Below are 16,075 nucleotides of genomic sequence, written 5' to 3' on the forward strand. Positions count from 1 at the left end.
TCTGTAAATCACTTGCCTGGCCAGCATGGCTCAGTGGTTGAGCATCAACCTATGAACCAGGAGGTCATGGTTCGATTCCTGGTCAGGCCACATGCCTGGGTTGCGCGTCCAATCCCCAGGAGGGGGCATGCAGGAGGCAGCTGATCAATGACTCTCAATGTTTCTCTCTCCCTTCCTCTCTGAAATCAATAAAAATATAAATTTTTTAAAAATTTGTACATTCCTGTATAAATTTTACCGTGGCTCCATACACCACCATCAGAATAAAGATCATGTTCCTTAGACAGAACATTCAAGGCCTTCACACATGGCCTTAACCTAGCTCTTCAGCCTCATTTCTCCCCACACCCAACCACATTCATTCCCCTAGCACATCGGGCTCTTTGAGCCTAAATGCAAGAGCATTTGCTCAAAGCTCAGGGAAAGGAGTCCAAAAGTCAACTTACACGTCTACTGAGGGCCTTCTTCATAGTCTAGGAACACCCCAAAGCAGAAGCAAGTGACAACTGCCAAATCCAACTGGCTGCCACTGCTACTAAGGAAGGTGCTCTCTTAGAGCAAGACCGTCCTTTCCAGTTTACAAAAGCACTTTGTCTCCTACTCTCTCATCAGCTCTCAAATACCTGGTAAGTATGTAGGCAAGAGTTGTTATTCCCATTCTAGAGATGAGGAAATAGCCCCAGAGAGGCAGTGTGTGCTTAGAATCACACAGCCATGAAACAATGGTGTCTGGCTTCAAGAGCCAATGCTCTTTCCTTATAACAAAATCAGGGGACAAGGCACAATTGGGAGCAGTAGGGCCATCCCAGCTATCTTCAGATACAAAAGCCACGCAGCTTTTCCTCCTCAGACCAGTCCCACTCACATCTCCCAGGCTGAGGGCGCCATGACTGCAGTGCAATGAGCTCAGTCGTCACACTGCCACTCGTTTGGCAAATGGCTGGACCAGTCTCCATGGTTGCCATCTCACCGTTTCATGTCCAGGGCAGAAGGTAGGAAGTATAAGGCAATTAGCAGTGGAATGAGAACCTGGCTGGATCCCTGGAATGGTGGGTGAGCATCTTCCCTGTTCTACTCAGTCTCATGAAGAGACTCACCTGGGGTGCTGTAGCACCTGCAGCAAGGTGCTCTTAGGAGGCACCCGGTACAGTTCTGCCTTGTCCTCATCTTCAAAGTAGACCTGCAAGATTAACGGAGGAGTGGGAGTGAGATACAAACAATGGCTGCAGCAGCACCAGGCATGTTCAGGCCCAGTCTAGGGAACAGTTAAAGAGATGGTGACTGTTATTAGCTGAATGCCTCCAGCACAGAGCTGTGGAATATAAAGCACTCAGTCCTGCACAATGATACTAAGAACGGTATTATCGGCTCCATTTTCCAAAGATAGAACCAGGCTCAGAGAAGGGAAATAACTCACCATTGAAACCCAGACAATAAACAGAGCAGCCAAGACTCAAGCAAAGGCCTATGAGCCTTCCCTACCCTAACAATTCAATGTATCAAAGTTAATCTCCTTATTTTGATGGTTGATGGGATTATGAAGGAAAATGTCCTTGTTTGTAACAAACAGACACTGAAGTATTCAGGAGTGATGGGGGATGAGCTGGAATCTTTCTGAAATGGTTAGAAGTCAGACTCTTTATACTGTCATTTGTGATTATTTTTTAATTCCAACAATGGGATATTACTCAGCCTTAAAAAGGAAATTCTGACACATACTACAAAATGGATGAACCTTGAAAACATGCTAAGTAAAATAAGCCAGTCCCACAGACAAATATTGTAGGATTTCACTCATATGAGGTACCTAAAGTAGTCAAGTTTAATAGAGACAAAGTAAAATGGTGGTTTCTAGGGGAATGGAAAATAGGCAGTTACTATTTAATGGGTACAGAGCTTCAGTTTGGGATGATGAAAATGGAGATGGATAGTGGTGATGGTTGCATAATAATGTGAATGTACTGAATGCTACTGAACTATAATGAATAATAGTTATATACATGTGATTTAATAACTAAAATTAAAAATGGCATTTTATGGTAAATATATGGAATATAAAATGATAAAGTTTATGTTCTGTATAAAATTTTACAATTTTTTAAAGCAATGAATGTAAAAAAGGGGACATATATAATACTTTCAACAATAAAGATTAAAAATAAAAAAAGGGCAATGAAAACCTCTACCCCCTCAAAACATCCCATAGAGCAGCGGTCGCCACCCGGTGGTCCGTGAGTTCCGAAAGGTTGGTGACCACTGCCACAGAGGAACAAAATAAAATTTCTCTTACCTCTAAATTATCAGGGCAGTATTTTTGCTCTAAGTCCCAAGAGGGTGTTTCACCAAACATCACGATTAGATGATCAATAAACCTAAGGATATAACATGCACTTTCTGGGTATCAATAACTCATGACCCACTTTCCCACATAACAGTCCCCAGACACCAAATCAGAGTTATCAATAATGTATAAAGCACGAAATGCAGGTGTAAGCCATTCTGACAACAGTGCCCAAAACGTGTATGTGTATCACTTGTCCTATTATGACATAGTAAATTTCTTTAAATTAATTTAAAGTAATTTTCTTTACATTTAAGCCTGACTGAAGCTTAACAACATTCCTCACATTTAGCCACATTCTAAGCATTAACCCTAGGAAATCACATGTTAAAACAGCTAGTTATATTTTTTCTAATAAATATACACTTAAATTACTATGCATGTACTACCTACAATGATTTCATATCTCACCAGATATGTACAAACACTGTACTGTGGTGTTATACTTACTAGCCCCGTCAGTACAGTGGTGAGACTGTGTCTGTCATTGCAAAGCTAGTTAGCAAAGGGAGAATTCAGCTATAAGATTCAGGTTATGCCAAACCAGACTGAAACCCTCTACACTATTCTCTTCCCTCAACCAAAAATCCACCTGTCCCTCCTGCAGAGACCACAGGAAAAGAGCATGCAAGCAAGAGCACAGGGTTCCTGGGCATGTAAGTACCTGGAGTCCTCATGAAAAGCAGAGATGAAGTCCGACTGGGCATACTCCGGGTACAGAAAGAGCACAGGCCAGCTCAGTCTGCCCTGGTCATCTATACTCAGCCTGGTGCCGTAGGGGTTCTCAAAGCTGAGCCCATCCAGGAGTGTACTTAGACCTTCTGAGGCAGAATCTTCATCCTCACTGGCAGCTTCAGAGACTAGCCTGATGTTCCTAGCCTGGGTAGAGACAGAAACCATATTGTGTGGAAGGATGCAAACCCATTTCACAAAAAGGGAAACCATAACACTGCAAGCTTCCTGACTCATTGTCATTATCCCTGAGGCCTAGCACATAGTTGGCATCACTTGTTTAACTGAACTTCCCTGAACATCTACCAAAAACAGAGCCTGGCTAGAGATGGTTTCTGCCCTCAAGACCAGCTCGGAGTCTAGTGGGGAGCTAGCTATGGAAATAAGTACAATATACAATAAGAAGTAAAGCTTTGGAACTGCAGACCACGAATAATTCAGTCTGGGGCCTGGAGGTGACTGGGGGAAGGTAGGCCTTAAACAAAGACTTTGAAAGGCAGAGAAGTAGAAATGGGGGAAGGTGGAAGGGCATTCCACCCCAAGGAACATGTGCACAGAAAAGATCAAGAGCGAAGAGTGTGGCATGTGCTTCAGTTTAGCCAGGGCATGGAATACTAAAAATAATGCACAGCGACTTAATTTTGACTGTCCTATGGAAATAAGGATAAAGCTAACGTCTGAATAGTGGGGTCACCTCTTATGTGTGTGTGTGTAGATTCCTAAGGCTACAAAGGAGGGGAAAATTACATGCAATTCAAATTGCCTTTGATGTAAAGTTTCCCAAATCAGAGATTGGCAAACTTTCCCTTCAAGGGTCAGATAAGAAATATTTTAGGCTTTGTGGGTCAAATGGTCTCTGTTGAAGTTAACTACTCAATTCTGGCATTGTAGTGTAAAAACAGCCATAGGTAACATAAACAGGCAAGGCTGCAGTTTGCTGACCCCTACTCTAAGCTATTGTTAAAATATAGTATGTATGGTTTTGTGTCTATACTGTCTTTTGTACAGTGAAGTTTCTGAGATGCAGAGTTAGACTAAAGGAGAGAACCAAAATAAGGTCTGTGTACAAATATCTGGGCATTCCAATATCCTACTTTTTAAAAAATGATCAAATCCCTCATTGTGGTCCTTGCTGGTTTGGCTCAGTGGATAGAGCTTCAGCCTGCGGACTGAAAGGTCCCAGGTTCGATTCCGGTCAAGGGCACATGCCTGGGTTGTGGGCTTGATCCCCAGGGGACATGCAGGAGACAGCCAATCAATGATTCTCTCTCATCATTGATGTTTCTATCTCTCCCTCTCTCTCCCTTCCTCTCTGAAATCAATAAAGATATGTATTTTTTTTTTAAATCCCTCATTATGAATGATTAGATGGCAAATCGGGAGAATTCCATTTTGTTTAGCCTGTTAATACATGTTAGCAGATTGCTTGTTATGAGGAGGGACTAATGGAGTGCATCTTAGTAGTGTGAAGTTCTCAAAGTCAAGAAGTCACTTAAATGGGTGCACAATTTAACTCACCAAAGAGCCTACCCCACACTTTCAAAGCAGGTGTTATGTCCATTGTGAAGACCAAGACCAAGCAAGCCAAGTCTCACCAGATGACTTGCTCACCAGGTGAAACACAGTGAAGCCCACCGGTGTGGCTCAGGGGTTGAGCATCAACCTATAAACCAGGAAGTCACGGTTTGATTCCCAGTCAGGGCACATGCCCAGCTTGCGGGCTCAATCCCCAGTGTGGGATGTGCAAGAGGTAGCTGATCAATGATTCTCTGTCATCACTGATATTTCTCTCTCTCTCCCCCCCACTTCCTCTCTGAAATCAATAAAAAATATATATATTTTTAAAAGAACTGGATGACTGTCTTCAGAAACTCAGGTTCTTTTAAGATAGATAGATAGATAGATAGATAGATAGAGAGATAGATAGATAGATAGATAGAGAGAGAGAGAGATAAATACAATGAAGAGAGGGGCAAGCCAAGGCTCAGCAGGTGACTTGCTCACCAGGTAAAAGCAGGATTTGGATCAGACTACATTCATTTAAAACACAGTGAAGAGAGGGAAAGGGAGGTAGAACTTATTGCTGTTGTTGCCATAGTTAGAGGAACAACATCCTAAAATTCAGACTTTTTCAGGATGCAGTAGAACACTGGCTAAGAGCAAGGACCTGGCTCTGACACATTGGCCATGTGAGGTTTCTTCACCTCTCTGAGACTATGTCATCAGCTAGCAAAACAGGAGCAAGAAATCCTACCTCAGAAGGCTACTGTGAAGATTAAATGATGCTTAACCCATAGCAACTATTCAGTATAGGTTACTCGAGACCAACATTTGCACACAAGTGGGAGAGCTGACTGAACTCAGGGAGTCTGACTCCAGAGCTCCTTCATCACAAAACTTTATCAAAGCAGGAGAAAAAAATGAACAAATTCATTCAGGTAAAGTATCCCAAGAAAGGTTCCCAAGAGACTTCAGGATTCTTGGGTTTAGCAAGACCATAAGGGCCTAAGGTTTGAGAGCTTACCTTGATGGCCTGGAGTAAAGCCTCATTCTGATTCTGCTCCTTCTTCTCTTTCAGCTTTGCTTTCCTTATATCCCTCTGTTCAGTCCGCTGAAAATAAATTCAGATGCATCAGCTCCAAGGAACTTGCTTCCTTATGTTATCCCAGCCTGCTCATAAAAATTACTACCTCTGTTCTCCATCCAATACAGGCTCCAATGTCAAGGGATACCAGTGGTTCACATTAAGATGGATGTTCAATCAACTTTTAAAAATCTACAGTTCCTATACTCAAAGATTCAGTCCACGGGAGGGGGGGTGCCGGGTGTGTGTGTGTGTATGTGGTGGACAGACAAGTAAAAGATCTGTGATGTGTTACCCTGGCAATGTGAACCAAGTGCTGTGAACCACAGAGGAGGGAGTAACTGACTCTGCCCCTTTGAGGAGGTGGTTTTAGATATACGAGGAAGATTCCACCAGATGAAGGAGCAAGAGCATTCTCGGTAGAGAGACTGACATCAAATGGATACCACTATGGGTCTTTTGAAACTGCCACCTTTCTTCTCTTGGTTTAGTTCTTCCTTTTCCAATGTATTCTTATTTATTATTTATTTACTTGATTGATCATAATAGTGATACTGTACACAGCATGTAGCAGTGATATAATCTCATGGCAGAATACTGTCCAGTTGAAGTAAAGATATTATAGTGTCTTATTAGGCGTTTAAATTTGTTGTTTGTTGAACGATTACCAATCATCCCATTTGTTAAGAGGCTTGCTTTGTGCATGAGAAGGAGCAAAAGGAATGGTGACAGCAAGCGGAGGGTTGGTTACACCTGGAAGACTTGGATACCACCTCCCAGTTAGAGGAGTACCTTGCCTTGCTCTGTAATACATACAAGACACATCAGTCTATAACTTACCTACTTTTGTCTCTAGTGATTTAAACTTAGCCTCCTTTAACTTGGCCAACCTATCAATTGCACCTAGGATAGAATCAATTCTCTCCAGTAGCTGATCTCTAATTTCCTTCATATCAGTTAATATATCTCTGGTCTCTTCACTTAACTCGCTTCCAGGAGGCTCTGTTTCTTCCTTTTTACTCTTGTCATTTGTAGAGTCAGTACATGTTGACATTCCTTCCATCCTTGTTTGTTTCTGTGGCAGCTAAAGATAGACCTAAACCTGTGGTTTGTCATCCAGGAATGCTGGTGGGTCTCTGTATGCAGGTCCGAAAGGTGGACCTGCCTGATGAGGGTTCATACGTATGTCTTGGTCAAAACTCTTTGGTTCTTGATTTTTGTTTTTAAAGAAGAAAAAGTTTACAATGTCCAAAAAGACACAATCTGGAGAATGCAAATTTGTTATTAATGTTAATTAAATGCCAAGTGGCTACTGATTTTGCCACCAACCTTTAGTCTGTCTGCTTTAATCCTCATTTCCAGAAGCTTCTTCTCTTTGGCATCTATCTGCAGCCCCTCATCACACCAGTTCACAGCCTCAGCAAAGTTTTTCAGTTCCAGATGGCATAAGGCACCTGCAGAACCCAGAACTCTTAGGACCCATGGACAACATGCATAGAAAGAGCCCCCTTTAGGAAGAATCCCTACCTCCACCAGCCACCAGGCAGCACCCTGAAGAGAAAACAGATAAAAACCCTTGTACTGTATTCCCAAGACTAGAAGACCATTTTTGTATCTTAGATCAAAAGGTCTCTAGGGCCCTCAACTCAAAACTCCTGTGAGACTCCTTAGTCTTAAGGACTCTTAAAGTAGGGAAGGCTGCACTTAGTGGCAAAAAGCACAGGCCTTGGAAGAAGATCTGGCTGGAAATCTGGCTCTGTCATTTACCAACTAGGCATTACACAAAGGACTGAGCACCCCTGAGCTTCAGGTTCAAATGAGAAGAATAAAGTCCATCTCAGGTCATTTTTCTAAATGGAGTCAGAAAGCAGAATCTGCCTCAGCCATTAGTCAAAGCAGTGGCAAGACCAAAGACATTAGGTCTCTCCTAAAACTGTTCTTGATGGCTACCAGTTTAAGCTGCTTCTCCTTTAATCATGCTGTTTTCTCCAGGTAGCCATCTAGGCTTTCCACAGAACTTCTCAATATGAGAACAATAAGTGCTGAGATGTCAACAGAATCCAACTTCATCTTCCAAAGATAAACAAACTGATACGCAGAATGGGTGTCTTGCCAAGGTCACATGGTAAGGTAAAACTGACAATTCAATTGAGGATTATAGACTTCCAACACGAGGACAGTTCCACAGGACTCCATTCAATTTACTTGCCAATCTTTGTTCAGTACCTTCTTTCCCTATGAGACACATGGATCTACCTATCACCCCCAATCATAAATATCTAAAGAAGCATAACTTCGATAAAGCATTTTAAGTTGGTCCATGAGGATATAGAGAAAATTAATATTTGAGGAATAAAAAAGTTTGCAAAGCACCTTTGAGCTTCTTTTAAAAAAGGTTAAGTATAGCCCTAACCGGTTTGGCTCAGTGGATAGAGCATCAGCCTGCAGACTGAAAGGGCCCAGGTTCGATTCCGGTCAAGGGCATGTACCTTGGTTGCGGGCACATCCCCAGTAGGAGGTGTGCAAGAGGCAGCTGATCGATGTTTCTCTCTCATTGGTGTTTCTAACTCTCTATCCCACTCCCTTCCTCTCTGTAAAAAAATCAATAAAATATATTAAAAAAAAAAAAGGTTAAGTATAAAAAGTAATAAAAGCACTATTATTACATAGAAAGGTCAGACTACAAGAAAAAAAATAATCAGGAACATCTCAGCCTCAGAGTTATCAGCAAAGGTTCCATAACTTATCTTTTAATTAACATTAACATGACATTTGAAGATTTCACTGTTCAATCAACTAATTTGGAAAAAAATTAGAATGTGGCTTTTGGAACTGCTTTAATTAATTTTATCCTTTATTAATGTGAAATGAGGAATTTCAATTTCTCTACAAATTCTTAAAACACAAAGGGTTGGATTATTTTCTGGAGAATTCTTTTTAAAATGGCATGTTGCTATGGATAAGGACTAGGAACTTAACATCAAGATTGCAAAAATAAGGTAATTTCATTAGTATTTTAGCACCTTCATACCAAACCTAAAATGTCTCAACTTTTGGTACCATAGTGCTAACTTTTCCTTAATTACTATCATACTTAGTTCTACAAGACTTACCTCTTACTATTGCTTTGAGGTGACAGGGTTTTAGCTTTCTGGCAGCCGTCACATCATTGAGAGCAGAACGAAAATTGCCTGAGGAAACATCATTTAGTAAAAAAAAACAACATGGTTTAAGATCAGAATATTTTCAAAATTTTATGTGTAGAGACAAAGACACTCTTGTACAATCTTGGATAAATATAATCAAAGCAACTGTTTTGAGAAAAAAATATATAATTGTGCTCACCAAAAGCCTTAGAAACGCTTAAAACATCAGGCAACCAACCCACCAAACTATAGATGGCTAGCTAGTAAGCACATGAAAAGATGCCCAACATCAGGAATTAATAATATTCTTCTAAGAATTTATCCTACCTTACATAGTTGCTATGAGGTCAAGAGGGGTAACAAATTTAGAGAAATTAAATGTGAAATGTGCTTTGTAAGCCATACCAGTGACATATTTAAGGAATGGCTCTCATATTTATCCATTTGCTCACACACATTTTTTTCTTGCAAGGTGCTTTTGTTCTTATTAGCCCTATAAATTACATCGTTTAATCTCCCCAAAGAAAAGAACTACGTAGCTCTTCTTCACAGTGCAGTGCCTAACACACAGTTAAAGTCAGGTCTCATCTCTATGATGCCAGTGCCTGGCAGAGAGTATTAAACACTGAATGGAGAAAATGTATTCCTCCAGAAATTAGAAGACTGGGTTTCTAGTCCAGGTTCCGGCACTAAAGAAAGGGTCCCTCTCTGGGCCTAGCAAATTGAGGGCATTGGCTAGCCCAACTAATCTTTAAAGTTCTACACCACTTTTTTAATTTTTATTTTTACTGATGTCAGAGAGGAAGGGAGAGGGAAAGAGAAACATCAATGATGAGAGAGAACCATTGATCGGCTGCCTCCTGCACACCCCACACTGGGGATCGAGTCAGCAATCCCGGCATGTGCCCTGACCAGGAATGGAACCATGACCTCCCGGTTCACAGGTCAACACTCAACCACTTAGCCATGCTGGCCGGGCACCACTCTTACTTTTTAGAATTTTATAATGAAAGAGGCTAAATGAGAAAACAGTTTGAGTAGATGATGGTTGGGGAGAAACTGTGCTCAAATGGTGATGAGTCCCAACAGACTCATCCCAGCTAGATTACAAGGCCTATTCTTTCCCATACCCTCAGAAATACCCTCTCAAATGGATAAATATGAGAGCCATTCCTTAAATATGTCACTGGTATGGCTTACAAAGCACATTTCACATTTAATTTCTCTAAATTTGTTACCCCTTACAAAGCACATTTCACATTTAATTTCTCTAAATTTGTTACCCCTAGGTCCTCTTATTTACATGGGTTTAAAATGACCAAGACTAGCCACCAGCAAATAATCAGTATTTCCCAAAGTCACATCTGCAGAACAGTACTGCATATTAATAAGTGTTACTTGAAGATGGGGCTTACAAAACTTGAGAATCATCAGGTAAAGTTCTTCGCTGTAAGTTGCCTCAGAGTCCTTAACATACTAATGTACACTGCAAATCCCCTACAGAGAAGCAGCACTTTGCAAACTTGTCCAAAGAATTTTTTTTCAGAGTCCCATAGAATACTCTTTGAGAAATTCTCCCTTAGATAATATAGTTTTATACAAAGATCTCAATCCTTCTAGCATCCTAGGGAAGGCCAGAGCAGGAGGGAGGAAGAGGAGACATTTTTTGAGGGAATAGAAGCATGTGTGCTAAAAAAATCCCAGATCATATCAACTCATATTATTAAGGTATTTGATGCCACTCATTTGGTTCAGATAGCAAAAAGTATGCATTCTATCTGGTTTCTCTTTTCACCAAGTCTACCTGGAAGATCGGAGTCCATTGCAGCGGACCACTGGTGGTCCGTGAGGTCCGAAAAGTTGGCGACCGCTGCATTAGAGTAAAGAACCCTAGGTATCTGGGATAAGTAGCTCTTTTTCCCGACACTCTCAAACTCTCCACTAGCCATCATGATAGCTTTCTCATAAGTTAACTCTTTTGAAAGCACTCAACAATGAAATAAATTACCCAGATAGTACTGTGCTGCTGCCCGGTTGGTATAAAGAACAACATTCAAATCAGGGTCTGCACATTTTTTCTTTAAGCCTTCAGTATACGAAATCACAGCTTTTTCATAGTCTTTTTCTTTAAAGTATTCATTGCCCTCATCTTTATAGGTCTTGGCTTGTTCTGCAAAGAAAATAAGAAATAATATTTATTTTTTAAAAGGCTCAAGTTAAAAATATTCTAAATCATGCAACAATGAAACATAATAAACCAAATAGAAGAAACTAAAAGGGAAAGAAAACTCAAAAATTAATCCTATAAAACTGGGTATTAACATGGAAAAATAGTCATGTGTATGTAATGCTACAATCAATTCCAAATATTTTACAAGAAAGATTATTAAGTGCTTACCAAAAAAGAAGCATACAAGAAAAAGGCGTACTTACCCTAGCTCTTAAAGAACTTTCTTTTTAGTTACTGAAGAAATGGGGGGAAATTATACTGGCCCCTCCCCCATTTTGCTTTATGTTCTTTTACTCCCTAGAATACAAATTCCCTCCTCACCCTAGTAAGAGCCTACACAATTGTTAAGATTCAGTTCCAATTTCTGGTCCATTGTTAAGATTCAGTTCCAATTTCTGGTCTCCTACCTCTCTGCCCTCAGTGTTCCAGCAGCATCTAGTATGTAGCTACATGTTAGCACTTACCACACACGTTTTGACCTGATTCTTTAGGACAATCTGGCTACCCACTGGGTCATGACCTTTGAGGGCAGTCTTCTTCATCCCTCTATCCCTAATGACTAGCACTTAGTAGGTATCCAAAAAAACTGTATGTGGAATAAATAATGACAAGTTATCTCAGGCTAACTACTACTTGTTATAAATCAGAACGACTCACCCTTGACCTCAATTCTATGGAGACACAAAACAAACGTTAGAGTCATGGAAGATACCTTCTGGAGGTCGCTCGTCATCAAAAATAATTGACTGGAGGCAAGCCAGGTCAGGATTCTCCTTGGGATCAATTTTTGACGGTGCTTTCTTCATAAACAGGGGGATCTTTTCAAATTCCTGGAGATGGTTAAGAGAAGAATGAACTATACAAATAGGATTTGCCACTGAGCAGCTCCAACTCCAAGTCTCTACATCAAAATTTTCTTATGATTTGCAAAGCACCACGATTGGCTGTATCGCTCCCTATCCAGGCCTCGGTTTCCAACTGTAAAATGCGTGTAGAATCATGATCTCTAAAGACTCTTCAGTTACCACCTTCTTACCAGCGCGGTAGTGATCCTCACTCACTGGGCGCTCCATGTCCCGGCACTTGGCCGCCGCTCACTCCATCTTCGCCACAAGCCTATGAGGCTGGTGCTCCAGTCCCGGCCTTTTATAACCCGGGAGGCGGCTCCCAGAACTTAAATAACTGACCCAGGACCAGAGCCACGGGTCTGTCGGACTCCGAGGCCTGGACTCCTAGATGTACTGTCAGGCTAAGAAGACCCTCGAGCCCTCGAGGCCGACTTCTAACACTGAGTAGAAACCACCCGTCCGCCGGCAGTGCCAGGGCCCGGGGGCTGAGGGAGGCGGGAGCCCGCACCACGCGCCTACGAGTGCGCGGAGCCCACGGCCCGCCTACCTCTTCCCACCGCTCCTCGCGGAAGCGGCCACGGTAAGGCTGGCTCTGGAACTTCTCCAGGAACGAGTCCATGGCGTCCTCGGAGGCGGCGTCCGGCTCGGGCCGCTCCATGGCACCACCGGGGCCCTCCTGCCACGGCCCCGCGGTCCCCGCGCGGCTTCCGGCGGTGCGGGCGCCCTCCCCTAAGTCCTCCGGGCGGCGCCGGCCCGCGCGCCTGGGTTCCGCGGTGCCGGGGGCGTCGCCTGCCCCGCCCCGGACACGCCCCCCGGACACGCACCTGCGCGCCCCGCCCTCCCCTCCGCGGTGCCGCAGCCCCGCCCCGAAGGCTTTGGGTGGTGGAGAGACCCAGCTCCCCAGCGCGCCCACTACTTTTTTCGCTCATTTGTTTAGCCGGCTGACACATTTCCCGAGCTTCTGTGCTCCAGGCCTGTAGCAGGGGCTGGGGAAACAAAGCAGATAAAATCCCGGCCCTGTAGGAGGTGATAAGGTGGCGGGGAGCGACAGACAATAAAATAAGATGGGAGAGTTTATCAGTTTTAAACCTGTGGACAGTCATTCAAGCAAAGGAGGAAGCCTGGAGTGAAAGGGGGGGGGTGTGGGGGGCGGGGGGGAGGGGGGGAAATAAGAACATTCCCCACGGAGGCAGGGCGGAGCCCCAGCGAGGGGAGCTTTGGGGATGGGATGCTGGAGCAGAATGAAAAAGAAGGTGAGGTGAGAGGATAATGGGCCGTGATTCTGAGGACCAGGTTTTCCTCAGTGCAATGGGGCCTTTTGGAGAGTTTGGGAAAAAGAAGTGTTGTGATCAGATGTGTCCATTTCCAATATTAACCACCCCCTACTCCCACCGCTGAGATGGAAACCAGGTCTCCAGGCCAGGTGAGCCTTCCACTGGGTTACCAGCAAATGGCTTCCAGCCCTGCATTGGGTGCTACAGCCTCGGGGAGCCCACAGCCTGGTCCGGAAGGAAAGGCAGGCAGCCCAGCCGCAGCCCAGGGGAAGGGGAGCTGCTTACAAGCCTGCACATGGAGGCACAGAGTGGGTGTTACCTGGGGGTGAGGCAGGATAGTAAGAAGCTAGGAAAATTCCTTGACAAGGGGAATGAGGAAACAGGTAGCTGAACAAACCGGCCCAAGGTCATCTCAATATAGACCTTCATTGTATTCCAACCAGACCCAGAAAAGCAGCAAAACCAGGTGGGTGACCCAGGACCAGCTACTATGACTAATGACCAATCAGTAGAAACCAGGACCCGAAAGGGTTCACCTAGAAAAGCTGATGAATATTCTATTGAAATCCTCCCCTAAATTCCCAGCCTTAAAAAATCCTCAAAACAGAGGACCCAGCACAGGCTCTCCCTCCCGGGGAGCACACCTGCATCTTTCCCTTCCCCCTCTTCTTCCTTCACAGGCACACATCTCCCAAACTCTAAGGGACTGACCACGAAACTTGCAACCAGAGGAGCAATGGGCAGCAGCAGCTTGTCCCCGGCTACCCCTAACCTGTCTCTAAGGCCACCTTTTCTCTGACTTTCCAGTGAGGCAAAGCAGCCCACCTAGGTTCATGTCTTTCCTGTAATATTTCTAGGGAGCCTAGGCTCTCTCTCCTGTTGCTTCTTCTATCCTAGGCCCTCCCTTGTTTCACCAGCCCCAGCTTTAATAAACATACTGTACTCTCAAAGTCACTTGGACTTGTATTGTGAAATCTTTCCTGCATGAAGTCAAGAACCCACAAACGACAGACCAGCCCGAGGCAGACCCACTCAGGGCCAGGTCTCCTCTCTGGTAACAGGGAGATTCGGGGAGGTTTCACAGAGGAGGCGATGCAGAGATGAGGAAGGTTTCTGCAGATGGATGGAGGTTGGAGGGAAAGTTGGGCATTTCAGGCCGTGGGAGCCCAGATGCAGAGAGGCACGGAGGTATACAGCAGCCAGCACACTGGATACGGGGAGAGTAAGGCCAGCAAGGTGGGAGAGGGCCGGAGGGCCTGATTGCACATTGGCCTTCATTCTGCAGAGGATAGTGAACCACGGAAAAGACCTAAGGGCAAATTTGTCTGGGGAAGGCCTGGGTTGCCAGGTGACAGATCGACAGGGGAGGCTGGGTTAAGAGATTGAAAGGGAGACTGTTAGTGAGACACCAGGGGAGAGAAAAGATCTAAAATCCAGTAGTGGAGGATTCGAGAAACAGCAGGGCTAAGGATGACACATGGAGGGCCATGAGCCTTCCAGGGCCAGGACTGTGTCTTTCCCTTCTAACCTGCCCACATGCAGAACACCTGGTCCCTTTCCTCCAAACCCAGATCTCTTCCACACTTCCTCCTCCAGCCTGCTCCCTAACCATGGTTCCCGTACTTGACCTTCTCATTATCTTTTCCCTTCTTGGGTACAGAGCCTACTAAGTCCTTTTGCTTCCACTTTTAAATTTGATCCCTATAAAACCAAGGTGCTGATAGGGGAGACTCGGAGAAGGGAAGTGACTTTCCCAGTGCTCTTTGACCCTTCCAACTCAAGACCACTTGGGGCTTTGGCCAGCAACGGAGCCTATTAGCTTCTGTTGAGCTTCGGGGCCACCTAGATCTGGAATATGGTCGCTGTCATTTGTGAAAGCCACACCCAAACCTGGGTTCTAGCCAATGAAAGCAGCAGTGTCTCCGGGAGGAAAGGGCTGAGGCATGGGTAGGAGACCTCTGGGACTCACACGTTGATTCCCTTTTGTGACCTTGGACAAGGCCCACCGTCTGAGCCCCGTCCTCATATGTTGACTATAGGCAATGAAGCCCGTCTACCCTCCCCATAACTCTGTATGGCTGCTATGAAACTCCAAGGAGGCCATGCTTGTGAACATTCCTGGCAATGGAAAAGAACCATCCCTTTTCCTACTCTCTCTTTAGCCCAGTATCCTGATGGCCTTGGCCTACCATTTATTGGAGGGTGATCGTGTGGTCAACTTCATGGGTTCCTTATCCGCAGCAGGAGCTTAAATGTAGGTGCTCCTCGGGCTTATGTCTCTTCCCACTATACACTCACCCCGGGGATCTCACCTCACCCCTGTACACAGATGAGTCTCAGGTCTGTTTCCAGCTCAGATCCTCTGCTGGGCTCCACCCCTGTGCAGCCAGCCACCTGGTGGGTGTCTCCGCTAGCATGGCACACAAGCCCATCAAGCTCACCAGGTCCAGCCTGAACTCAGCCCTCCCCAAACCTGCTCCTGCTATGAGGGACCACTCAGTGCGGGGACACCGCTGACCAGGTCATCCACCCAGAAACCTGAGTACCTTGCTCTTCCTCCCCTTCCTTCATCAACCACCAGCTTCTGAAAATTCTCCACCCTTAATCTCACACAGGTCTGCTCACCCTCTTCATCCTACACTGCAGCCCAGCACTCCTGCCCTTCTTCTCTGAAGCCTCTGGCCAGGTCTCCCTGCCTGTGCTCTTGTCCACACAACTCCCCGCCTCTGCCTGCCCTTTTGTTCCACTTAGAGTGAGCTTTCTGCCACTCCTTCTTTTCCATTATTCCCTTTTATGCCCCAGAGCCCTCCTCAACCCCTCCCATCACTCTAATGTGTTATCATGTGTATTTTCAGCTTGTATGTGTTCTTGCAAAATGCAACTCGTGTGCATACATTTTTCACATGCTTTTTCCACTCAG

At 44.6% G+C, this 16,075-nt stretch overlaps 1 protein-coding gene across 3 annotated transcripts in view; it reads right to left on the reverse strand.

Annotated features, from left to right (window-relative positions):
- The window catches only part of TTC4 (tetratricopeptide repeat domain 4), a 28,295-nt gene extending 15,655 nt beyond the window's left edge, over positions 1-12,640 (reverse strand). Inside the window, exons 1-9 of one of the 3 annotated variants that reach the window (XM_054720503.1) lie at positions 12,429-12,640; positions 11,746-11,863; positions 10,812-10,973; positions 8,771-8,848; positions 6,987-7,111; positions 5,598-5,684; positions 3,006-3,220; positions 2,291-2,372; positions 1,098-1,180 (exon numbers count right to left, since the gene is read on the reverse strand). In XM_054720503.1, the coding sequence (XP_054576478.1) occupies positions 1,098-1,180; positions 2,291-2,372; positions 3,006-3,220; positions 5,598-5,684; positions 6,987-7,111; positions 8,771-8,848; positions 10,812-10,973; positions 11,746-11,863; positions 12,429-12,539 (1,061 nt within the window). In that variant the 5' untranslated portion in view covers positions 12,540-12,640. Of the gene's footprint in view, positions 1-1,097; positions 1,181-2,290; positions 2,373-3,005; positions 3,221-5,597; positions 5,685-6,986; positions 7,112-8,770; positions 8,849-10,811; positions 10,974-11,745; positions 11,864-12,069; positions 12,333-12,428 lie in introns of those variants that run through there. The other 2 variants (XM_008139270.3, XM_054720504.1) reach the window with 2 other exon arrangements.
- Positions 12,641-16,075: the final 3,435 nt, after the last annotated feature.

The sequence above is a fragment of the Eptesicus fuscus genome, chromosome 9 (genome assembly GCF_027574615.1).
Source record: "Eptesicus fuscus isolate TK198812 chromosome 9, DD_ASM_mEF_20220401, whole genome shotgun sequence".
NCBI lineage: Eukaryota > Metazoa > Chordata > Mammalia > Chiroptera > Vespertilionidae > Eptesicus > Eptesicus fuscus.